Source organism: Heliangelus exortis, chromosome 3 (assembly GCF_036169615.1).
Source record: "Heliangelus exortis chromosome 3, bHelExo1.hap1, whole genome shotgun sequence".
NCBI lineage: Eukaryota > Metazoa > Chordata > Aves > Apodiformes > Trochilidae > Heliangelus > Heliangelus exortis.
Genome location: NC_092424.1, coordinates 41829143 through 41854431, shown reverse-complemented (window position 1 = coordinate 41854431; position 25289 = coordinate 41829143). Strand labels below are relative to the sequence as shown.

Genomic DNA, 25289 nt, shown 5'->3' with positions numbered 1-25289 from the left:
GCATACCTCTTGGCCAGAGTGTTCCCCTACAGTGCTGGGTTATAGGGACAAAGAAAGGGAAAAAGGAAAAATCTTGGTTCTGGAAAACGATAAAGTGCTTATCAGAGGAAATGTGGATGTGTTGATGTAGGTGTGCCAGTGTACAGCAGTTTTCTTTCCATTACTTACTCACAAGTGTTTTGACTTTTGAAGTATGTGAAAGAAAGGCTTTTTGCTTGCTTCCTGTAATGGGAGAGATGACAAAAGAGGAGAAGGCAGTTGCAAGGGGGGATTAGAGGGTTTCTCTTATCGGTTGGTATTGAATAGAGACAACTTTTTAGCTTTTACAGTAAAGAATAACTAATGGGATCTTTCAGTGTTCCCACTAGGAAAGGTGCATATAATCCCAATGGGAATTTTGTATTTAATAGAGTGTAAAGAGAAATGCTATGATGATGTTGGAAGTGAAGATTAATTTTTCCTGGCAAAACACTGGGGCAGCAGTTAAAACGTCTCAACACTTTGGTGCTTTAAGTGTGATAATTTTGTTTCTTCTAGTAAGTCAAATACTGAGAAGTGAATTTTTACTGTTTCTGTAAAGTCAAAGGTATGGGGCTTGCTGGGAGAAAGTGCTTGGAAATGTGCTGCTGAGTGTTTTTCTGACACATATCCCTCAAAAGAGGGATAGAGATTTATGTAGGATCTGGGTCTGAACAGCAGTTAGTTGCTGAACCTGCCCCACTGCAAAAGGGACAACTTTATTTAGATGAGCTGAGATATTCCAACAAGTCACCTGCATAAATCTCCAAGTGCTGGTATCAGAGTTGTGGTATAGAAAAAACATGCCCCTGAGTCAGCTTGGTTAACCTCTAGCAAGCCCTTTGAAATCTACAGTGCTTTTCCCAGACATACAATGCAGACATACATTGCTGGTGCTCTCAGGTGAGGCCAGTCATCCGCTGATAAGGGGGCGGCACCCGGCACTGCCGAGAGGGCTATATAAGGCTGCGAAGAGCTGCCCCACCTTCTGCTGGTGCTCTGAGGTGAAGCCAATCATCTGCTGATGAGGGGGTGACACCCAGCACTGCCGAGAGGGCTGTAAAGGGCTGCGAAGAGCTGCCTCACCTTCTGCTGGTTCTCTCAGGTGAGGCCAATCATCTGCTGATAAGGGGGCAACACCCAGCACTGCCGAGAGGGATATAAAGGGATGCAAGGAGCGCCAGCGACCCTGAGCGCAACGAACAGGAGCAGGCAAACAGAACGTGGCACGGCAGTTAGCGAGGCAGATTGTGCAGGCAGGGCAAGCAGGAGGGGCACAGCCACCTCCCAGCTCTCTTGACGGAGCAATGGTTTCCAAAAAAGCAAAACCTGGTGCTGTTAAGACGCAGGGTGTGTCCACACAGGCGGAACCCCTGAAGAGGGACAGCAAGAGGGACTTAGCTGTTCAGGCCTCTGGCTGTGTAGAGTGCCTGAGCCTCGTGTTAGCACCAGAGGACAGTGTGAGTGGGGTCTGTGTGCGATGCGAGCAGGTGAATGACTTGCTGTGCCTGGTGGCAGAGCTCAAGGACGAGGTAGAGAGACTAAGAAGTATTAGGGACAGTGAAAGGGAAATTGACTGGTGGAATCACACCCTTTCTAACCCAAGAGAAGTCCAGAGGGAGATGGTGAAGCCCTGCCCCTCCTGCCATCAGGCAGTTGGAGCAAACCAGGTGGATGGGAGGGAATGGAAACATTCCCTCATCAGAGAGGCAAAAGAATCCCCTCCCAACCCCCACCATCTCCCCAGGTGTCCTTAGAGAACAGATATGAGGCCCTGGACTCAGAGAATCAGGAAGAGGACAGACAAGAGGAAGATCTGTCTGGAAGGTCTCCTGTTTGCCCCCCATCTACCAGACGGGTTACAACTACAGCTACAAATTAAAAAAGAAGGGCAGTTGTAGTTGGTGACTCCCTTCTGAGGGGAACTGAGGGCCCTATATGTCAACCAGACCCATCCCACAGGGAGGTCTGCTGCCTTCCTGGTGCCCAGGTGAGGGATATTAGTAGGAGACTCCCCCAGCCAATTCAGCCCTCTGGTTATTATCCACTGTTGGTAGTCCAGGCTGGCAGTGATGACATTAATGGAAGAAGTACTAAGACAATTAAAAAGGACTTCAAGGCACTGGGTCGTTTAGTTGATGGGTCAGGAGCACAGGTGGTGTTCGCCTCAATTCCTGCAGTAGCAGAGATGAGTGAAGAGAGGAGTAGGAAAACCTATCATATCAATAGGTGGCTAAGGGATTGGTGCCACCGGCGGAACTTTGGGTTTTTTGAGCATGGGCCAAATTTTATCAAACCTAGTCTCTGATAAGGAGGGCTTTAAACTAGGTTTGAAGGGGGATAGGGTCAAAACTGGGCTCTCCAGAAAGGAGCCCAAGGGTGGACAGCCCAAGTTAAGACCCAAATCAGCAGCCCAGCTGAAGTGCATGTACACCAATGCACGCAGCATGGGCAACAAACAGGAGGAGCTGGAAGCCATCGTGCAGCAGGAAAGTTACGATATAGTCGCTATCACGGAAACGTGGTGGGATGACTCCCATGACTGGAGTGCTGCCATGGGTGGCTACAGGCTCTTCAGAAGGGACAGGCAGGGTAGGAGAGGTGGAGTGGTAGCTCTATATGTTAGAGAGTCTCTTGACTTTGTAGAAGTTGAAGTCAGTAACGATAAGGTTGAGTGCTGTGGATCAGAATCAGGGGGAAGGCCAACAAGGCTGATATCCTGGTGGGAGTCTGTTACAGACCACCCAGGATGATGAGGGTGATGAATTATTCTACAAGCGGCTGGCGGATGTTTCAAAATCGTCAGCCCTTGTTCTCATGGGTGACTTTAACCTGCTGGATATCTGCTGGGAACTCCACACAGCAGAGAGGACGCAGTCTAGGAAATTCATAGAGTGTATAGAGGATAATTTCCTGCTCCAACTGGTAAATGAGCCTACCAGGGATGGAGCCCCGCTAGACCTCCTGTTCACAAACAGAGAGGGGCTGGTGGGAGATGTGGTGGTCAGCAGACGTCTGGGACACAGTGATCACAAAATAATAGAGTTTTCAATAAACAGGGATGCAAGGAGGGCCATCAATAAAACCTCTACGTTGAACTTCTGGAGGGCAGATTTTGGCCTATTCAGAAGAGTGATTCAGAGTGTACCCCGGGAAACAGCCCTTGAAAACAACGGGGTCCAGGAGGGATGGACGTACTTCAAGAAGCAAGTTTTGAAAGCACAGGAGCAGGCTGTCCCGGTGTGCCGAAAGGCGAGCTGGCGGGGAAGATGCCGGTCTGGCTGAACAGGGAGATCTTGAAAGAAATTAGGGTAAAGAAGAGAGCCTACCGATTATGGAAAAAAGGACTAGCTACTCAAGAAGAATTTAGGAATATAGTTAGGTTGTGTAGAAAGAAAATTAGAGAGGCAAAGGCACAACTTGAACTGAATCTCGCCACCTCTGTGAAGGATAACAAAAAGTCCTTCTACAGATATATCAATAGCAAAAGGAGGGGCAGGGAAAACCTCCATTCTCTACTGGACATGGGCGGGAATATAGTTATCAAAGATGAAGAAAAGGCAGAGGTATTTAACACCTTCTTTGCCTCAGTTTTCAACAGTAAAACAGGTTGTCCTGAGGACAGCTGGCTTCTGGAGCTTGTAGAAAGAAACAAGAATCTAAACAGCCCCCCTGTAATCCAGGAGGAAACAGTGACCTACTGAGCTGCTTGGATCCCCACAAGTCTATGGGACCAGATGGGATCCACCCAAGGGTGATGAGGGAGCTGGCAGAAGAGCTCGCCAAGCCTCTCTCTATCATCTACCAACAGTCCTGGCTCACTGGGGACATCCCAGATGATTGGAAGTTGGCGAATGTCACGCCAATCCACAAAAAGGGCCGGAAGGAGGACCCGGGAAACTACAGGCCCCTCAGCCTGACCTCAGTGCCTGGCAAGTTTATGGAGCAGATCATCCTGGGGGCAATCACATGGCACCTACAGGATGGGCAAGGGATCAGACCCAGCCAGCATGGGTTTAGGAAGGGCAGGTCCTGTCCGACCAACCTGATCTCCTTTTATGATCCGGTGACCTGCCTGGTGGATGAGGGGAAGGCTGTGGATGGAGTCTACCTGGACTTCAGCAAGGCCTTTGACACCATCTCCCACAGCATTCTCCTGGAAAAGCTGTCAGCCCACAGCTTGGACAGGGGCACTCTGTGCTGGGTTAGGAACTGGCTGGAGGGCCGGGCCCAGAGAGTGGTGCTGAATGGTGCTGCATCCAGTTGGCAGCCACTCACCAGTGGTGTCCCCCATGGATCAGTGTTGGGCCCAGTTCTATTTAATATCTTTATTGATGATTTAGATGAGGGGATTGAGTCCATCATCAGAAAATTTGCAGATGACACTAACCTGGGGGGAAGTGTGGATCAGCTGGAAGGCAGGAGGGCTCTGCAGAGGGACCTGGACAGACTGGAGAGTTGGGCTGATTCCAGCGGGATGAGGTTCAACAAGGCCAAGTGCCGGGTCCTGCACTTTGGCCACAACAACCCCATGGGGAGCTCCAGGCTGGGCACAGAGTGGCTGAGAGCAGCCAGACAGAAAGGGACCTGGGAGTCTGGATTGACAGGAAGCTGAACATGAGCCAGCAGTGTGCCCAGGTAGCCAAGAAGGCCAATGGCATCCTGGCCTGTATCAGGAACAGCGTGGCCAGCAGGTCCAAGGAAGTGATTCTGCCCCTGTACTCAGCGCTGGTGAGGCCACACCTCGAGTACTGTGTCCAGTTCTGGGCCCCTCAGTTCAGGAAGGATATCGAGGTCCTGGAGCTGGTCCAAAGGAGGGCAACTAGGCTGGTGAAGGGACTCGAGCACAGATCCTATGAGGAGAGGCTGAGGGAGTTGGGGCTGTTCAGCCTGGAGAAGAGGAGGCTCAGAGGAGACCTCATCACTCTCTACAACTCCCTGAAAGGAGGGTGTAGCCAGGTGGGGGTTGGTCTCTTTTCCCAGGCAACTATCAGCAAGACAAGAGGGCACGGTCTCAAGTTGTGCCAGGGGAGGTTTAGGTTGGATATTAGAAAGAATTTCTTTACTGAGAGGGTGATCAAGCATTGGAATGGGCTGCCCAGGGAAGTGGTGGATTCTCCGTCCCTGGAGATATTTAAAAAGAGACTGGATGTGGCACTCAGTGCCATGGTCTGGTAACTGCAGCGGTAGTGGATCAAGGGTTGGACTTGATGATCTCTGAGGTCCCTTCCAACCCAGCCGATTCTATGATTCTATGAAAATGCAAGCACCTTTGTACCAGGGTTTCCTGATTCCAAATGTCATATGATATGGCCTAAAATAGACCTTTGTTATCACAATTACAAAAGACGCTGGGGTAAAAATAATGTTATTTCCTTTGGAAAGAACAGAGTTCTATTTTAATTATTTTTACCTTAATCTTTCTATTTCATTCTACCCTTGTTTATAGTACCGAGTACAATACTTCTTGTTATGATTGTTTTCTGAGTGCCTGGGACATAAGCAGACATTCTGCAGCAAAATGGGATACAGAGTCCAAAGAGCTTGTGTGGCAGGAAGTTCTAAAAAAATTCCACACAATCCCCTCCCATCCACCCCCAAAAAAAGAAAGCAAACACAAACAAACCTAAAAGACTCTCATAGTTCCCTTGTGGAAAATTATAATGTCCATTGGAATGTAGATTTTCTATCTGTTCTGCTAGGATTCTTTTTTTCAAAAGGGATACTTTCTCTTTGGAAAATCAGTATTGAGGGTATTGATTTTACTTGCTGAAAGAAAGTCTGATGTTGACAATGTTTTTCGTTTTTGGTGTTTCTGTTTCAATCACTTCTGCTTTATAGCCAAACAGACCCCTGTGACTGCAGAGCATTTCAGTCCTCAGGGAGGTTTTCAGGCACATGTTAGGCTGGTATTGCAGCTAAAAGAGGTTGTTTTTTCCTCCACTTTTTTATTATTTTCATTTCTCTCTTGTAATAGCACAAGCAGCATGAGTGGCTAGGGAACAGATCAGGACACTGAACTGAGTGAAAATTTGTAGAAATTTGAAAGAATTAAACTGAATTGAGGCATTGGGGAAAATAGAAAAATCATTTTCTGTCTCCTCTCCTCCACCTTTCTGTGGAATGAGAGTGCATTTTGGAGGGCATTATTTTCTCCTTCTATCTACATTTCAGAGGATTTTAACTAGCATTAGAGGGAAGGCTGTGCTGTTTTCTTGCACCTCAAAAATCCCTTCATACAAGGCTTTGCAACAGGACAATGAGAGGATTTTGCAGTCATACTGTTGATGAGGTAACATATTATAGATGTTGCTGAAACACAAATATTATCTAATAAGTGGCCATGAGAGAGGAGAGGAACTGTTCATTTTCACCTGAGGCAAACTTTTAAGTAATTTTAAGTAATTGCAAACTGGTCTGTGAAACCATAGGTTGGTTAAGAAAAAAGTTTCACAAGTGTTTTATCAAGTGTGTCACGCAGCCTCAGCCCTTTATTCTCATTAATGCAACCCACAGACATGTATGCACTAATAAAAAATAATTTATCAAGTTATGATAATTTCCATTATTTTATGGTATTCTTTCCTGAAGGAAATAGCAGAGTTGAAGGACTGTGTTGAATGGTAATGTATGAATGGAACACTCATGGGGAGTTAGGTTGGAATACAACTCACAGTAGAAAAGGAAAGCATATTTTCAGCATTCCTATGCTGTTTAGATAATGTTTTACTGACGTTTCAATAAAACTATTAGTGAAAAAAGAAAAAATGATAAATGTACCACATCATGGAAACTACTTGGTTTCCTGCAAGGTGATTTACGAATGTAGATGAAAAATTGTGATGGGCTGTTTCTTTTGCTTGTTTTCAGTCCCTTTTGATAAACAATTAGGAATCTCACAGGTTAGTTGCCATGAAGAAGACACTTCACCCTTTTTTCCTAATACTTAACCCTTCCAGAACTTCGGCCTGAGGAATTTAAAACTTTCTGCAGGTGTCGTAGGTGTTTTACATGCCCTGTGAGAATGTTGTGGAAAGTGCTCTGTAGGCTGCATGCTGGAAGACCCTTGGCACACCTGGGCATCCCCCACTTGGGTTTCCTGTGCCTGCACCTGCCAGCCACAGCAAGAGGGGAGTGGTGAATTCCTTTGGGATGTGGCAACTCTGTTCTTGAGAGAGGAGTTATGCAGGAACTAATTTCACAGAAATACCTTCCAGAGTGGATTTTCTTTTCATTTAGTGTTAAACTGAGTGTGTTTCACAGGTAAACAGTGCTGAGTTAGCTATGTGGCCTAAAATGGGGTTTGACCTGCATTTTGGAGTTGCTGGCTCTGTATTAGGGTGAGGGGGGCAGATGGTAGATGATAGACTTTGGCGATGTACCATCTGTGAGGTGTCTAAAAGAGAACTTGCTGTTGAATAAAAATGAGCAACTTTTTCCTACTTAATCTTTACACAAAGGTGAATATTACCCAGTATACTTACTGCCTCACTAATGCTAAATGTGTCAATGACTGGGTATTCTCCAGCTAATCCCATTTGGAAATTAGCCCATGCAGAGTGGCTACATTGTGAAATATCCCTGTGCCTTGTAACTTCAGAAACATAACAAGCTGACTGGATAGTGGGTTTTTTTCATGTGTTAATGTAGTAGCTAAAATCAGAGGACAGTTTGCTTGTGATTAAGGTAGAAGAGCTATAGAAAGTGCTCGATAAAGTCTCCTTTGGCTATATCTGCCTCAGCAGCTCCTGAGAACACAGCAAGGTTACCAACTTCCTAGCAGAGGCCAATGGGCATTGGGTCAGGTATGTAAATTGTAGAGGCATCACTGCCTATGTTCAAAACATGCACAGTCATAGAATCTACTTAACAGGCAAGGGATATGGGAAGTTCTCACTGAGGAAATTAAATGGGTAGGGGTTTGCAGAAAGTAATAATCTTTTCTAATCTCAAACGTGGGCAAATCTGGAATTTTTTTTTTTACATTTTACTTTTTTTTTTTTTTTTTACATTTCCTTAATTGCTTAATATCTCAGCTCTGGCATCTACATGCTTCTGGTCTGACTGCCAGGTTTGCAGTAGCATAAACTTTAAGAATCTATCAATAGGTGTTTCTTAATAATGGATAATTTGCAGTGGTGTGATAAACAGGCCCTTTGTGTCAGTCAGAGCAGCCTTAGCACTTTGAGCTGAGATTCTGCTGTGTAGTATTTAGTGCTGCTTTTTTTTCTTAGAAACTCTTTTGAGTTCAAAACCCCAAACTGGGTTGTCATCAAGAAATGTGTTAACTCACACCTAGCGTTTGTGTGGCCCCTTCAGTATTAGACCTGGGAGCTCATTGCTTGACCTGCTGTGATGGTGACCTTGGTTATTCCAGTACCTTCAGGGATAAAGCTATTACTGGACTGAGCTCTCCAGAGCAGAACTTAATCAGAATGAGACACAGACATTAACAGCTTAAGATCTGATTTTAATTTGCCTGCCTTTACTACTTGTTACAAATATAATCTGTGTATCTTTTATCAATTTTAGAAAACGTAGGATGGAATGAAATATACATAAAAAAGTATACCAAGTTGACATAAGTTTTTCATGGGAACTACATGCATCTGGAAGTGTGGAAGGCTGTGTTTGGAAACAGTAATGATCTGAATAATGTGGTAAAGGGATGGTCTGCAACAATTCATTATGCTGGCAACTAGAATTCCATAGCTACGTTAGTTGTGTCATTACTTACTATTAATTGGTAACCTGCTTAATCTTACTAACCTTCTTATTGTTAACCTGCCTAACTATTGTTAGTAATTGGCTTATTGTTAGGAAGCCCTAACTATTAGTAGCATGTTTTGAGCTGTGCAAATGCAAATATGCCTGGGTTTAATGCTGTTGACAACCAGCTGCCACAGCGCAATTTAATGAAATGAAACACTGTCACATTTGGAGCCTTAATGACCAGAAAATAACAGTATTTCTTGCCTATAAACAACTCTTTTCTCTGTATGACAGCCACTTAAGCACACGGGGGGATTTTCTCATGTGGCTAATCCTGGAATGCAGTTCTGTGAGACACTGATTGTAACTGGCCAGCACTAGAAGGGTGAAGTCCTGCTTGTCCCTGTCATCTCCTAACCTGACTTAGTTCTTTTAGTCGGGATATTTTAGTGAGTTAATTTAACTCAATGAAAGGGTCTGGAAAAAAAGGAGGAAAAAAAAGGCTAGGGGAAGACAAAGCTTGTGCTCTTTGGGCACGTTTTATAAGCTCAGCTGTCTCTGAAAGGATTTTCTCTGAGTAAATATGATGTATTTCCTCAGAAGTGTGTAGGGATGTCTGGTAAAATTGGATTGGGGATTTTTTTCTGTGGGTTTGTGCACACTTATTAGCAGAGTGGAAGCCTCTTAATGCTGCTATTCCTAAATACAAAACTCCTATCTAAATCAGTTCATCAGATCCTACAACTTTTGTGCATTTTGCCTTTTTCACGTGTTCCCTGATTTCTGTGCTGCTTCATCTGACTGCCAGGGGTTTTTTTGTATACAGTAGGGATGGGAAATTTCCTGATCCTGTTGTAAGTCTTAGTTCTGATCTGGCATTCCTCAAATACTTGAAATTCCTATTAAAGAAAGAAACAATTTTGAGTTTTGCTGGAGAGTTTTTTGTTTGTTTTGGTTTTCTCTTCCCAATGCCAAGTAATTATCAAATCTTATGCAACCAGAGATGTAAGACTGAAATTCCTCTGAAAAGTGGGGAGAGACATCAAAATGTTTCTAGTTTTATCTGCATGTTAATGTTTGTAAGCATGCAGCTGTGCCATCTAATTAGTATTCCTGGACAAATGTATTCTGCATACAAAACTGATGTTTGATTTAGATTTGTAGGCAACTGTATACACATATGTTAGGAAAACATTTTAATATAAGTTTTGATCTTTAGATTGCCTGTTATCTGCTAAGCTCAGGTAAATATTTTGCTTTCTGCCATTCCAGAAGCCTGAGGATTCTAAATGAGACTATAATTAAATCCTTTCAAAATAGGGATGACTTGAAGCATTTCCTTCAAAAAGTCTAATTCTTTTTTAATTCTCTTTATTTAGAGCAACTGTAAAAGGAAACAATGTAATAATTTCTTCCTCAAAGAAAAAGAGAATGCAACCTCCTGCTTGATGTTCAGTAATTATGTACATGAATAGATGGTTTCTGGAGGAAGCTGTGTCATATATACAAAGAATGCTTGAGAAATGCAGATAAATTCAGAAGGCAAACCAAACGATAGAAATACCACCTGCACGAGGGTGGTTGCACAGCCAAAGCTCAAGATGCTGTACAGTGGTCCACAGTCTTTTTGCTCCCATAGCCTCACTGAAGCCCAGCAGGCTGTTGTGTTTTTTGGAGCCTGTTTTTCAAAGTTGTATGCTTGTTCAGGTGTCACTTTAATATTAGCTTTCAAAATTGTTATTGTCTTCCCTGAGAACAATACCACAGCACTGCACTGTACTCAGAAAAAGCATGATATCCAAACTTCTGGCTTCTTCAAAACATCAATATATATATAATTATATACATAAATATAGAGAGTTAGAAATACATATATCAATAGGCTTCATGTACAACCTGTCAATATTTTAACATTTTAGGACTGAATTTAATGCAAGTTAGATGGCTGTGGTGCTGGACAGTCACACCCCAGGGCACTGCATCTGGCTGTAACTTGAAGTAATTTTTATTTCTCTGTGGGTTTTTTAATTCCATTTGGTTTACTTGGCAATGATATTTCTTTTCCTGGGAAATTTGTTACTGCTAATAACAAACCATTTCTGATGTCTCTGAACTTCAGTAAACACAGCTGGCTTATTAAAGTGCAGGTCCTACAGCGTCGTGACCATTTCCAGCCTCGGCTCACCTGATCCTAGAACTTTGCCATAAAAAAATGTACTGCCTGTGAGCACTCAACTTCTAGAGTCTATATCCCTTTCCTGGGACATGTATCCTCTACAAATTACGTAACACTTCCAAGCTAATGCCTTGCAGCTAAGCAACAAATCTGACCCTTCAGACGGCTTTGTAACATCAGCCTTCTCCAGCATGGTGAGGCTGGCTGCAGTTTATCTCAGGGGAACCTATGGCAAATGCAAACAGATGAATGCTGGGCAGTTCAGTACAGAATTTCCAGACAAAGCCATTTCACAGTCAGTACCATGAGAATCACTTAGATACCCAGAATATGGGGTCTGTAGTGTTTTGTGGACTTACAAGTACTGTTCCTCCAGTCCTGCTGGAAATATTGTGCCTGGCACACCCTTTGATTTCATCATCTTTTTTTTATGATCACAATTCATAGTTCAGTATCTGTTGCTCAACAAGTCACCAGGGCCTCTCTCCTTACAACTTCAGCTGCCGAATACATATTACAGAAATGCACTTTTAAATTCTTACTTAATACTGCACTCTACATGCAAAGTTATCCTCTTCTTCCCATATGATATTTTTAAACCTTTTTCTGGATACACCTTTCTAATTTTCTTTGCAAATTTTGGAACATGTTTCTACTTCTCTGCTTGGGCCATTAATTAAAATACTAAAGACAGAATATTCAATAATCTGTGAGAAACTTTTCTATTTGCTTCTCTCCTGCTAGGTAGCTTCCCTGAAAGCATAAATGATCATATTTTTTCCTTTAATGAGCTTAAAATGCTTCTATTAAATAACCTTTTGCGAATCGAATGATTTTTTTCCCCTCCATGTTAGTTGCTCCTAAAAGTACTACATATTCTGTTCTACCTTACTGTGGTACTAGCTACTCTGCATCCTGGTAATGTATTAAATTTGGATTTTTCATGTTGAATTTACTAGTTTTGTCTTTTTTTTTTTTCCTTTAGTGTAATTTGCACTTCAGTACCATCATTCTATTAGTTTCTTCCTGTTTTGTCTAAATTTTAAATCTTTCTCCTGACAAAAAAAAAAAAATAAATCCAGTGATGACTTGGGCTTTAAGCCAGCCTGTTGTTCATTTCCTGGTAGCATGGTGCCCATGTGTCTTATTCTTTGTTTGAACAGTTTTCCAGTGTTGTACTTTGCTTCATGAGGTCTGATTAATTCTGACCTGTCTCTCCTTGTTCTCTCATCTCTGATTTTTCTTTGTTACTTCATTTCTTTTTAATTCCTTATTGGAACATGTAATTACCTGTTTCTTGTTTGAAATAAAATTTCTAAACATATTTTTTACTTAAATTTCATTATTTAAAAATCTGTGCTGCTCATAGCTGGTTCCTTTAATGTATCAAAGTTTGAGCTTTGATATCTTCTCCAGATTAAAGAATTCTAATATATATTGGCATATGAAAACCAGTCTTTATCTTTGATCATTCTTGTTGCCTTATTCCAAATGCATAATAAATCCCTTTTAAGATGGGAGTACCAGGACTGCTTGCAGGATTCAACAGAATTGCTTTTTTCGGTGTATAGAGTTGTATAGTTTAGGATTTATTTTTTTTTACCATCACATGCTTATTTTTTGCAGCTATTTAAACTGAACTATATCTGTTATTCTATCATTGTCATAAGATCCTTCAGCATGTTTTTTTTGCAGTTTAATTTTTGACAGTGCATGCTGAACAGTTTGCATCTCATCGCATGTCTATGACTGACTGCATTCACACTGTGAAAACTGACCTTCTTTCCTGAAAGTTTAATTGGTTCATTGAGACCTTTCTTTTCCTCCAATAACTTTGGTTTCTTTCTTTAAGATCCTTTGTTAGCAAATTATGTCAAGTTCTTACTGGAAATGTAGGTAAACTCTATCAACTGGATTACCTTAGCCCTTGTAATGCTGCTTTCCTTTTTCAGAAATGCTAAAAAAGTTGAGGCGCAACCTCCAGAAACTGTACTAACTCTTCCTTGTTTTTTTCTGGTTTGAAATATCTTCAAACAATATTTGAGTAAGCATAATTTAGAGCTCCTCTGCCTTATTTCAAAAAAATTTGATTCCTAAAGTATCAGTACTACATGACTATGAATTCAGTATCATATTGTACAACTCTACAGAATTATAGAATACTGACAAACACAAGCAAACCAACCTTGAGTTTGTATTGTGGTATCAGGTATAACTACAGATTGTAAACTGTCATTTTCCTTGTGAAGTAATGATTAATATTTTCATGTATGACATACACAGAGTCAATAATTTATTTAATTAAACCCAAAACCTTCAAATTCATTTTAATTACACTCACATTTAAAAAATAAATAAAAGTAGTAATGTTAAAAAACTTCCAAACATTGTTAACACAACTTGTAAAAGTGAAGAGGAAGAAGCAATAACATATTTAGCTAGTGCTTTTGCATGCAGCATGGGAAAATATAATTTAAAAATATCCTTTTTGTTAATCATTGCAGATGCTTTAGCAAAACTGGTAGTTTTAACAAATGCATTTACTATTCAATGAACTTGCTTTGAACAATGTCAGAGTGTACTCTCTACCAACAAAGCTCATTTGCAATTCTTGTTTGTGGTCTGTTAATAGATGAATGCATTCTTTCCTAATACTGCATATAGCATCTTAGCAATAAAATTAGTAATAGAAGAACATAGAAGAACCTGCTACTAATCTAAAGAAAAGAAAAAACATTCAATTTTTATTCTTTGTTGTGTAGTAGCTGTAGTCCTGAGTACCCAAGTGTGTAAGAAGAGGTCCTAAAGCACTTCTTTCCATACTTCCATGTAGTTAGAACTATTGGGCTACATTTTTATCAGACGTAATAATATTCTTGCTTTACAGTGTATTTTTCTTGTCTCAATAAAGAAACGTGAAGATTATTGTCAGCATCTGTTATTATGTTGGGAAGAATTACATTATATGGGAAGAGTTCTTCAGAACAAAATGGAGTTGAAAGAACAGCTTTGGGGCTTGGTTAGAGAGTAATACAAGATCTGTGGCATAACATTGTTCTGCTGACTTACTCTTCTGCCTTACTTGCACAGAGTTCAAAACCTCTGTGAAAGATTAAGAGGCTCCTCTCAGTGTGTTCTAGGCATTTTCCCCCTACAGGGAGAGCCTCCAGTGACTGCAGTACTGTTAATATTTTACCTGGACAAAGTAGCTGACTTGATATAATGGCTTGTTTCCTCCAAAAGCAGTAATCTTTTCTAGCCCTGGCACTCATCTGCCCTATCTCTGGGCTAGTTCAGCTCACTTAAATGGGCAGAAGACAAACCCTGTGGGAAGAGGAGGGAGGAACTGAAAAGATTAATTTGGCTGCATTGTCTAACTGCATAACAATTGTCTTCCTAAGCCACTGCTCTGCTAAAAACACTCTATCTGGTCTGTTCATTACCATCATAGAGGATATTGCAGGAACAGACCCTGCAAGTAGTGAAATATTTGAGACTGAGAGGGCCTCATAATGGCAAGTTACTTATCAAAATCTCATCTGGCTTTGCCAGCACATAGAAAGAGCTGGATGTGTTAAGACCTCAGTACTTACCAACACAGCATGAAAGACATTATTATTAAAGAGTGGTTGCAGTTCATTTTATGAACAGGGGTGCACTAATGTCACAAAAGACTAGAATAAAGATTAATATGAAAGTAAATTATTTTCTTGGTGGAAATTAGTAGCTGGATCTTTCTTACTGGAAAACAGCCAAAATTTCTGTCCTGCAAAGACTGCTGAGACAAGAGGTTTAAATTCACTGCATTTTCTATCAGTAGCAAAGTGCCAGGTTTTTCTTTGGTATCTATTTCACTGCCAGCAATGAAAAAGGTTCCTGAGCCCCAAGACCTCCAGTCTGCTTTTCAGTTAGCTTCATCATCATCATAATTGGATTTCTCTTCTGAATCATAATTTTCATATTCCTCATCTTCATATCTGAAGGCATCTTCATCTTCAGGGTCAGACTGACCCTCTTCTTCACACTCGTAGAACCGGTCAGACTGAGAACTGGGTCTTGACTGATTATCACCCTCCTTCTCCTCCTGGGAATGGCCAAGTGGCAAGCCTGTCTTTGCTTCTGCTTCCTCCTCTTCCACTTCCTCCTCCTCCTCCCCTTCATGGTGCTGGTCAGAGGAGGGGCTGAACCCAGACTCCCCTGCATGGCAAGGCTGAGGGCTGACTCTTGCCTCTTCCTCATCCTCCAGCTCGCTGGACTGGCCATCTTGCATGGAGTTTTTGACATCGTTTTTCTTCTCTCCTTCCTCCTGCTTCCTCTCCTCACAGGACTGCTCAGACTGAAGAATACTGTCAGCTGCCTCCTCAAAGGACTCAGTGTCTTTCACTGTATCCTTGATGACTCTGAAAAGACGATATGCATATGTAATTTTACTTTCAAGTAAGATGCTTTCCATTAGGTTTTAAAAGGAATAGGACTTTCATGTAGTCTAGGACAAATTGCTGTAGGCATGGATGAGCTAGAACTGATGAAGGAAAAGGGAGACACTAGAGTCTCCTTTTATGCTATAAAGTCACTCAACAGTATTGCTTATGTATTTCAGTTTTATTTATTTATACTTCTTTTGACATAATAACACCTAGTGAATATTGAAAATTATTTGTTTATAAAGCTTACTTTAAAAACTCGGTAAAGGTGATGCAGAATGAAGTGACTTATTAACAACTTCCTGGAATTTTCTGGTGGAAGGAATAAATAAGAAGTGTTTTTCTTAATTTTTTTTCTTGCTTGAAGTATGTAACATAATATGTATCCAGTGCTGTCCCTCTGTCTTATGAAAGAATACTTAATTCAGGAAAAAAAAAAAAATCTCAAAAATATACTAATGCTAACTACATAGAGTCAAATACTTAGCTGGGAAATACTACCAAAAAACCCCCACCCAATAACAAAAAGCCCCTCACATTAAAAATTGCTTTCTAATTAGGTATGTAGTGACAAGAAAAAAAAACCTTCAGTAATCTCTACCTTTCTCTGGCATCAGTGGTGTTATTAAAATCTTCAGCGTTGAAGCATTGTAGCAATTTAGTTGTTTGTCCTTTCTTTGAAATAAACTCTGGGCATATTCCCAATGCTCTCAGTCTATCAGAATAATGCTTTTCTGCAGCTATTCTGGCATTTTTCTGTAGGAAAACCACAATGGTTATGTGTTCCATAAAGGCATTAAATGCATGTCTTTTGATATTTTTTTTTTTGTATTAACACACTTTCATTAATTGCATCTGGTAAGTTGAATGCTTATTCACTGCAGGTAAGAATGGCAAAACATTACTTGGCAATTTTGCACCATATTTTCCTTCTCTGTAATAGTTTAAATTTGGTTTGTTCCCTGTGCCCACTGGCAAATAACTATATATTCTGTAGCTATTGAAGGAGGAGGAGGAAGATACAGACATGTAGAAAATCAGATGTTGCCTTCCTAGTGTATCTCCCCTATCCCTTCTCCTGTCTTATTTTTTAGGAGCTGCTGTCCTAAAAAGGTAGTATTAATTGACCATGCTGTTTAACAAATTACATAGATGTATGTCTCCACCTCTGAAACTGAGGGTGTAAATTCTGTTTCTCCAGGTACTAAGTGAGGAGGACTTGGTCTCCAGTCTACACAGATGTACCTTGCCCCACAGCAGTGGCAGACCACAAAACTCAGAAACAGAAGGGAAACAGCAATCTATGACTTTGTGCCTCTCTGGGTTTGGGAACAGGTCAGGGACCACATTACCAACACTGCTGGTGTTCAGTTGTACTGAAATGGAGAGAGAAAAATACCACACCTGAGCTTTACCGTAGACACTAAGAATACTTGAATTTTCTTTATTGTTCTTTCCCAACTTAACCCTCCCACATTTTTGCTGTAATTTTTTGCTGTGTTTAGTTATTCATGTTGTAACTGAGCTGGACACCATGTTTAGAACAGCCATCTCTGTTCCCTGTGCAAGCAAGCAATGAATGCTTAGTCACACAAACTGGTCACGTTTACATGTAGTAGGGGTAACAGAAAAAACAGCAGACTTTTAAAAATGCATGACTGTGACTACAAATATCTCATGCAGTATTTGAAGATAAAATTAAGAAATAATACAGAAACCAGATAACCTGAGTGACCCTTTCAAGAAGCAATGGCCTTTGATTTACTCTTTCTTCCATTTCTTGCAACTCTTGCAAGTATTCTTGCATTCTCTGCTTCTCATAATTCCTAAGAGAAACAGAGTACAAGGTAAATTATTATTAATTTATAATACAATAAGTATTTCTGTGCAGCAGCTGAAAGTTAAAAATGCTCATAGCAAACTAAATATTGTCCTAAAGATAAATAAAAGGTAAATTATTTTATGGTGATTATGGGGTCCGAGGTACATTGTCTCAGCAACTGCGTGCCTGTAAGTACTGAACAAAACTGTCTCTGGACCAGTCACTTTGGATAAGCAAAGAGGTTCTGGCTATTAAGTTTAACTAGGAGCTGAGTTCAGATTTGTAGGGATTTTTCTGATATTTGAAGTTGTTTTTTTAGTTTGGATACCTAGGAGTTTCTTAAAATGCTGACTTCATACAGATATTTTAGGTGGTCTAAGCAAAATTAAATGGTTTGAAATAACTGATAGTATCAGAATTCACCATAGGAAGGTGAAGTTTGATACTTTCTGCATTATAGTGAACTACTTTTTCCTAGTTGGTTAGCTAAGACCCAGTCAATACAGCAGGATAATGAAACAGTTGATTCATCAATTGACATGGTATCTCGGATCACAGAAAGTACTAGATAATCCAGGTAGTGTGGGTTGTAATCCTCAATGTGTGACAAAGACACCTCTTTGTCATGTTGCCTCTGTCCTGGGCCAGCTTTAGCATAGTAAGTCAGACACTTCAGGGCAAGTATGAGAGCTCAGGGGCATTTTACTAGTCTCCTCCTGCCTCTTTCCCTTACCATCCCCTGAATTGCTGCAATGTGGCTGTGCATTAAGGCAAGTTATTCACCATTTTCAGGGAGTGAACTTCACTGTTGCTACTTGCTTGCTCTCTCAGGCAGCTCTCTACAAACCTAATTATCTGTTAGAAGAGCCACTTATATTAATATATACTTTATTACCCAGCCTGTGCTGAAATAAGCATTATCAAGTTAAGCATTTGTACCAGCCTTAATGCATCAGCACTAGTGAAGTAATCTTGCTTTCTAATAGCATAATTTTATGTGCAGACAAGGATTGAGCATGAGTATTTTACAGTACTCCTGAAATCTGATTAAGCTAAATACTGTAATGTGGAATTTGCTGTTCGATGAGCTCAAATCAAATCTGTAAACACACCCACACTCTCCTCATTCTCCACCTTGTTGCTGTAACTCAGATTGTTTTCTGCTTCTGTCCTAGAGTCAGCAGATCATCTGCCCAAGGTCACCTACACTATAAAACTCCTGTTATTAACAGTATCTGCTGGTTGTGTTGCAAAAGCAATTTGGCTTGAGCTTTGACTAACAAAATAGTTAGAAGGGACTGCCCTTTGACCTGCATCTCTGTTCACCAAAACCTTATATAGGTAAACTCTGCTTCTCCCAAAGCACTTCTGCTTCAGCTGTCTTTGGGGGAGGTAGCAGGTGGGCGCAGATGTATGCTGGATACCCAGACTGCTCACAGGGCCAAACACAATGCCTGTTGCAATGATTCTTCTGGCTTTCACTGCTGAGCCACTGCACTTCACGATTTTGGCATATGAGAAAACATGTGCTTCAGTTTCTGTGACGTGTTCTGGTCATGATGCACCAACATTGGTGGTCAATAACCACTAAAAAGTTTGCTGGTGGTACAACATGGAGTATTGTCTAAAAGGTGGTGCTGCACTGCTTCAGCTAATTTACTTGTAACAGTGCAGAGTTTGAAGTCTATAAAGAATAAATCCTCTTTTTTTTCTTTTAGCTAGAAAGAAAGAAGAGACCCACATAAAGCTAAAAAAAAAAAAGAAATTAGGAGACCTTTATTACCTTTCAACTCCCTGCCATAAAGACAGCCATAGACTCCACACTCATTTCAGAAAGGTCTCTGTCCTGGACCATATTCTAAATGTCTTAAAAGCTTAGTATGGTAATTTAAAAGTTGCTAATCAAGGCTATAACTCTTGTCATCACATATATCACGTTTACCCCTGGATTGGTTTGCCCTACAATTATCAGTGACTGCCAATTTGTCTGGTTACTGGATGTTAGGATTCCTAGGTGCTGCCCAAGCATCCTGCCTATGTGTGAAGGGACAGGGCAGAGCAGTCAGCACCTCTCATCCTCTCCACCTAACAGTGCCTTAAATCTACAAGACTGCTCCAGTGCCATCATGCCAAGACAGATTATGCATCTCACTGAAGATTCATTCAGATGGACTTTTTTTTTCTATGTTTAAACAGAATGGGAAATTGAAATGGTTAGATCAGCCACAAACACAAGGTCAAGCAGCAGTTCAGGAGTTAGATCAGCACCAAGAAACCTAGCACTATCTGCATGGCTAACTTACAGCACACTCAGAGCGCCCTGATAGTTTTTTCCTCTGCACTAATTTTTTTCAGTTGTACAGAAAGCAGTCTTTCGTATTTCTGCTATAGGTAACTTCAGATCCCATTCTTCCTACACACCAGCAGTTTCCTGGTTAGCTGCTGCTTCGTCTGGTGAGTTAAAATATTCCTGCTCTAATTTTCCCTCTTAAGTGGAAAACTGCTGGGACGATTGTGAAATACTTGCTACTTTAGGTGATGGCACCAGAGCAGTACCAGCCACCTACTGATCCAGCAGTACAAGGATATTCTGTAATAACAGTCCTCTTTTTTTTTTTTTTTTTAAACTTTTTCTCTTTAGCTGACGTGTCTCCTCTTAGCTGATCTACAGTACTGTAAAATGGAACATACTGATGCAGTCATTAGATCAGGCACCAGTTTCTAAGTTGAAAAAGCAAATTTTGCTGCTTCTATTACTGGTACTTGTATAGTGTATAGTTTATCAAGTGTGTAATTATTTAAACTTAATGTATGCTATTTTTTACATTGTATGTTTAACATACAATGTAGGATGACAGGTTAGGGATTCAGGGGAACGGAACAAAATACCTGAATGTTTTTAATTTGGATTTAGAAACTTGAGCTAGGCTCTGATGTGGGTCATTGGCCTCAGCCCGAGTTGTTACAATTTTCTGGAGTTTTTTTGTTCTTTGTTTCTGTTTTGTTCTGTTCCTTTTTTGTTGTTCTTCCAGTTTTCTCTTTTCCTCAAGTGAATTCCTGGGTAGAAAAATAAACTAAGGCTAAATTAATTTTAAAGTAAGAACAAGACTTCAAAGGAAGCTTTGGCAAAAGAAATTCAAAAGAGAAACGCAGGGTGAAAACAGGGTTGGCATAAGAGGACACAAGGCATGTGCCATTTTAAGGGGTTCAGGCATATTGTGGGAAAAAGCACTAATTTTTCCCTTTCCTATGGACATTCCAAGAAAAATGCACTACTGTTCCTTTAGCAATGCTCAATACTAAGTTCTCTATTGAAATATTTTATGGTTTTTACCATAAATAAGCACTTATATTAATGTATTAAGTACTGTATTCACTGCATAGAAAAATTGATTACATATGTGGAAATACAAAGGAAGTCTATTCTTAAAGCATATATAAAACAAAGCATCATAAAAATAATCACCTTATGGCTTGTAGCCGTCGTCTTGTGGATTCTGTGATTTTGGGTGATTTAGATGCTCCAAATTCTGAAAGATGTGAATTTGCACTTGAGTGTCTTATTTGAGGATTAAGTCTTGGAGAGGCATATGGCCAGCGTGTTTCCTTCAACTTCCGTTCATCCTCTTCAATGTCTTTCAAAATCTTCCCCTTGTTTGAGGGAATATATGGAGTAAGAAGATGGAAAGGTTCACAGACTGTAAGGTGTTTCACTTGTTTTTGTTGGAGGAGCCGTTCCTGAAATTTCTGGTGTAGCAGATCAAAATCTGGAACATTTGATTTGATCTTGGGTTTATGTTCTGTTCCCTTTAGTTCAATGCACTTGTGCTTCTTCTTTTTATTGTTATCTTTTAAAGCCAGTCTGCTGTTAGGTAGAGATGAATTACGTAGCAGCTCCTCAGCTCTCATTCTGATCCTGATTTCTCTGTAGAGCTCTTCCTCCTTTAGCTTGTCATTAACAGCTGAACTATAAACATATTTAGGAACTGGCTTTGCTTTGAACAGTTTTGTTTTCTTTTCAGGTACAGAAAGGTCTCTTAATTGCATTTTCCTAATTTCACTTCTTTGCTTCTCTCGTTCAATGAATTTAAATGGTTTCTGAGAAGCCAAGAGCTTGAGTTTGCTTCTCTCTTTCACAGACCTCCTACGTTCCTCATTTCGTTGCACGATTTCATGGTAGAGTGGAAGGAAAACAGCAGCGGGCACTGGATTAGCTCGGAATTTTTTCTGACACTCTGCTTCTTCCTCTAGTTGTTTCTTCAATAAGCTATTTTCCATCTCCATTTGTGACTTCGATTTGACGTTCTTTTCTTTTTTCCTAGCTTCTCTGATAGTCATCTGGAAAGGCTTGGGCACAGTGACTTTTGGTGACCATGCTTTCTGTTTCTTCCGAGTCACTCTGAAGACTGGTGAGCTTGGTAAGCTGTGTTTGATGCGGAAGATGTAGTCTTTCACTGAGAACCCATCCCACATTTTTTCAATTTGTTGCTTAGCAAATGAAGATGATCCAGTTTCACTACTATTTCCTTCTAATTCCCTGTCAGTCCCATCAGATATACTTGAACCTAAGGGATCACTTAAGTCAGAGTCAGAAAAGGATCTGTGGAAATTGAGAGGCTGATATGAACTCTTTTCCCACGTTGGCCTTTAAGAAAGAGGAAAAAAATAGTCCATCATTGATGCAAAGGCAGTAGCTTCCACTCTAAGGTATCAACATTAATAAAAGAAAAAGGAACAGTGCTGGTGGGAAAGAGGAGAGAAGAAAGAGATGCAGAAAGAGAAGCACACTGGGCACTCACACCAGATAACAGTTTAAAGTAAATGCTGATGGTGAACAACTCAATACTTGCTAAGGAAAGGCACTGTGCTTTGCTAAATGTGCTGCCCAGTCTCTGCACACACTTCTCACTAGTCTCTACACACCTGTAAATCTCACAGTCTCTTAGCAAGGTTAATAAGCATTTTTAATATTAAAACTAACTTTTCTGTGGTTATCTGCTTATAGGGAACAAGGAGAGTAACACTTTGCAGCCCCAGAAAAAAACTGCTGTTTGAGATGTCTGCAAAGCATTTGAGGATTTTCAGGTAAAAGTTCCCACCAAACTTACCTACAACACATGTTAGGAGCAGCATTTTTCTTGTCCAAATGTTGTACTCCTTTGAAATACAGTTTATTCTGATACATACTTTCTAATTTTGCTATGGTCTCCAAGTGGGCATTCTTCAACTCCTCTAACTTCAAGTAATATTCTTGATTTGAACTGCACATTTTGGAAAGGTCCATCCACTTGTCAGAGTTCCCATTTAGAGAAAGAGTCTGCTCTCCATCAGTATTTGAATCCAAATCAGAACCATCCTAGAAGAGATGTTTGTAAATTTTTCTGACTGTTAGAAGAAAAGGGAACAAAGCTCTTAATATTGTTTTATCCTAATTAAGTCTAGTACAGTAACAGCAGTAACTACAGTAACAACAAACAAAGATACCTGTATACAGATGTTAATGCAGACTTACATGGAACAATCTGGTTTTATTCTAAATGTTTCTTTATTGTCTCTTCTGTGATTCCCCCCCCCTAAATTTTACTTATTTCAATTAATAATCCACATCATTATTTATTTAAAGCTCGTAAAATTGTTAAAAATCTGTCCCTGCAATCAATATATTTACACCAGAAATATAATCAAAGGGACTTATCAAAAGAAAACAAAAAGTTTTAATTATTTTGTAAAGTGTATATTTTTTTATTACAACACAGCCCTAGAATAGCATTAACAAACAAAAAAAAACCCAAAACAACCCCACAACAGACCCTTCTCTGCTTCATATTTCCACAAGCATTCTAAAAACAAGTCATCAGCTATCTTGTGTATAGATATTTACTCCCATTTCCATAGCCTACTGCAAAATGAGAGGGATTCTGCACAGCTTGTAGTTCCAGAACTGTGTGGCAGCTTGCAGCTGTGTGCAGGTAAGCACGTTCTGTAAATATTTTTAAAGCTTACACAAATTAGAGAAGGTTTTAGAACCTGCATTACCAAAAACACTTCCTTCCTTTTTCTTTTTCTTTTTTAAAGCAATATGTTTTTAAAAACTTAGAGGACTAGTGCCTTAATCAAAAAAATTAGAACAAGACTGTTCCACACTCATGTATTTTAATCAGCTTTGACACTAACAAATTCTTGTTTATGTTTTGCCAGGTTTTCACTGCAAAAAAATCGACTCGTTTTTTCTGCCTCACGGTGCCCTGATGCAACATGAATTACATGATCAAAGAAGAAAATTTAAAAAGCTGTTACAGAAAGCCCGGAGAAAGGCACCATCCACCTCTTTCTGCATCTGCTGCTTCTGCCACGGTCTATAAACCTCCCGTTTCAGCTCCTGTTTCAGGTAGAAACCTATCCAAGCCTCTTCCCTGGCCTTGGGCATCGCCGATGCTTCAATCTGCTCATCGAACAAGCTCATTAAGAGATCGCTGATGCGGGACCATCTGTCGGGTTTCATACACCGGTGCCGGAGGAGCGCGGCGGCCGCGGGGCCGATTTGCGGTCAGACTGAGGCTGGTTCGGTTCAGCTGAGCCCGTCACCCGGCCTCAGGCCTCCCGCCTCACCCCGTTGCCCAACCACCCCTAACGGCGCTTCCCGCCTCCCACCAGCCGTGCGCGGGGCCCCGGGAGCCACAGACACCCCGCACGCACCCCCGCTTCCCGCCCCTGGGTGGGGGTACCTGGGGGGCGGCGGGCGGCGGTCCCCGCTCGTACAGCGCGGCGGGCGCACGGGTGCGCGGATCCAGCGGCGTGCGGAGGCAGGAGGCGGCCAACTGCGCCGCACGGTGCGCGGCCTCCATCGCCAGGAGACCCGGCAGGGGGACGGGACGAGACGGGATGGGACGGGCCCCAAGCCCCACAGCTGCTGCCCCGCGGCCGAACGCGAGCGGGTTCGGCTCCCGCCCCGCCCCGCGGCTCAGCGGGAGGCGGCCCGTTGGGCGGAAGGGGAGGGCTCCAGCAGCCGCCGCGCCTCGTTCTCATCGGCCGGCGGCGAGCGGCAGCCCTGCTGTAGGCGAGGAGGGGGCTTCTGCTCGACAAGGGGCTGCCTCCGAGTGGGCGGGGGCAGCCGGGGCCAGGGAGGAGCCCCTCCAAGCGGCGGCAGGGCTTGTGCTGCCCCGAGCAGCAGCCGGCAAACGGCACCCTCCGGTGCGGGACGGGACAGGCGCTGCCCTGTCCTGGAGTGCCTGCAGGAGCCAGCGCTGGGCACCGTCACCCGCGTCAACCCTGGCCCTGCAGTGTGCGTATGTAACTTCTTGCAGATTTTGGTTGGAACTCTTTTCCCAGCCCCAGTTTTTTACCCTGTGTTATGCAGTTATAGAGTAAGGATAAACAGATCCGCAAGAATTTTCCATCTCTGAAGAAAGGCAGTAATGATTGCTGGACCTGTTTAGTGTAGCAAATTACAAATAGTTTTTGCATAAAGAACCTATGAAAGTATTAAATCACACAAGTTTTAAGTTTTGTAAGAACTGGAAGTTTGAGATAAGGGGAAGGCAAACTTTAGTTAATAGCTACTGAAAGAAAGATCATTGCTGGACATTATCCTGTGAGGTGAGGTAAGGCACCATTTGTGATTTTAACCACCAGTAACTAATGCTGGAGAGCTTCAGTGCCTAAATCGATTGTCTTTTAATTCTAGTATTTGAATTATTCTGAATGTTCTTTGTAGGTGTCATAGGAAAGTCCTTTAATAGCTGGCCAACAAATTAGAGGAAGCTTACGCAAAAGCTACAGCTCCAACTGATGGTAAATAGATATGTGAACTATAGTCATGGAATAAGCTCTCCCTTAAAGAGGAATCTGGTCATCACTGCATAGCAATAATGAAAATTAAAAGGTTAATAAAAATTTCAGGCTAAGAATTACAAGTTGAAAGATGCTTATTTTAAATTATGAATTTGTTTAACAACAAATTGAGCTGTGTGAATCCTGGGGCAGCTGTACTCCTGCACCACAGCTCATCCTAACCCTGTGCCTGTAGTTAATGCACTGTGATGCTGTGACACAGACAAGGGCTACCCATTTCCTTCAGGTACTAAGAAATTTCAAAGTACGTTTCATTAATTGGTTCAGGAAAGTGTGTAAAAGAGTA

General features: G+C 41.4%; 1 protein-coding gene and 1 long non-coding RNA gene across 6 annotated transcripts in view; one reads left to right on the top strand and one right to left on the bottom strand.

Moving 5' to 3' along the window:
* Positions 1–23121, top strand: part of LOC139794564 (uncharacterized) — an 86760-nt gene extending 63639 nt beyond the window's left edge. The window contains exons 3-4 of the long non-coding RNA XR_011725177.1: positions 22158–22237; positions 23048–23121. This is a non-coding gene — a long non-coding RNA (uncharacterized lncRNA). The remainder of the gene's footprint in view (positions 1–22157; positions 22238–23047) is intronic.
* FAM161A (FAM161 centrosomal protein A) lies at positions 13183–24436 on the bottom strand. 5 transcript variants are annotated; one of them, XM_071740302.1, is made up of 7 exons: positions 23849–24436; positions 22261–22508; positions 20619–21797; positions 20042–20209; positions 17057–17156; positions 15932–16086; positions 13183–15306 (listed from the first exon to the last, which is right to left on the bottom strand). In XM_071740302.1, exons 1-7 carry the CDS (start codon positions 24176–24178, stop codon positions 14811–14813), a joined length of 2676 nt encoding a protein of 891 aa, XP_071596403.1. In that variant the 5' UTR covers positions 24179–24436; the 3' UTR covers positions 13183–14810. The 5 variants fall into 5 exon arrangements, with proteins under 5 accessions (XP_071596403.1, XP_071596407.1, XP_071596404.1 ...); XM_071740306.1 differs by having other exon boundaries at positions 23878–24131; XM_071740303.1 differs by lacking the exon at positions 23849–24436 and adding an exon at positions 23478–23798.
* Positions 24437–25289: the final 853 nt, after the last annotated feature.

Bases quoted from the DNA above. Each gene is read 5' to 3' on its own strand.
- FAM161A (XM_071740302.1), bottom strand. From the start codon at position 24,178: ATGAGAACGAGGCGCGGCGGCTGCTGGAGCCCTCCCCTTCCGCCCAAC. The intron at 16,087-17,056 runs GTTATCTGGTTT...GTTTTCCTACAG, and splicing joins TTCTTGAAAGGGTCACTCAG to AAAAATGCCAGAATAGCTGC. The intron at 15,307-15,931 runs GTAGAGATTACT...TCGTCTTTTCAG, and splicing joins ACCACTGATGCCAGAGAAAG to AGTCATCAAGGATACAGTGA.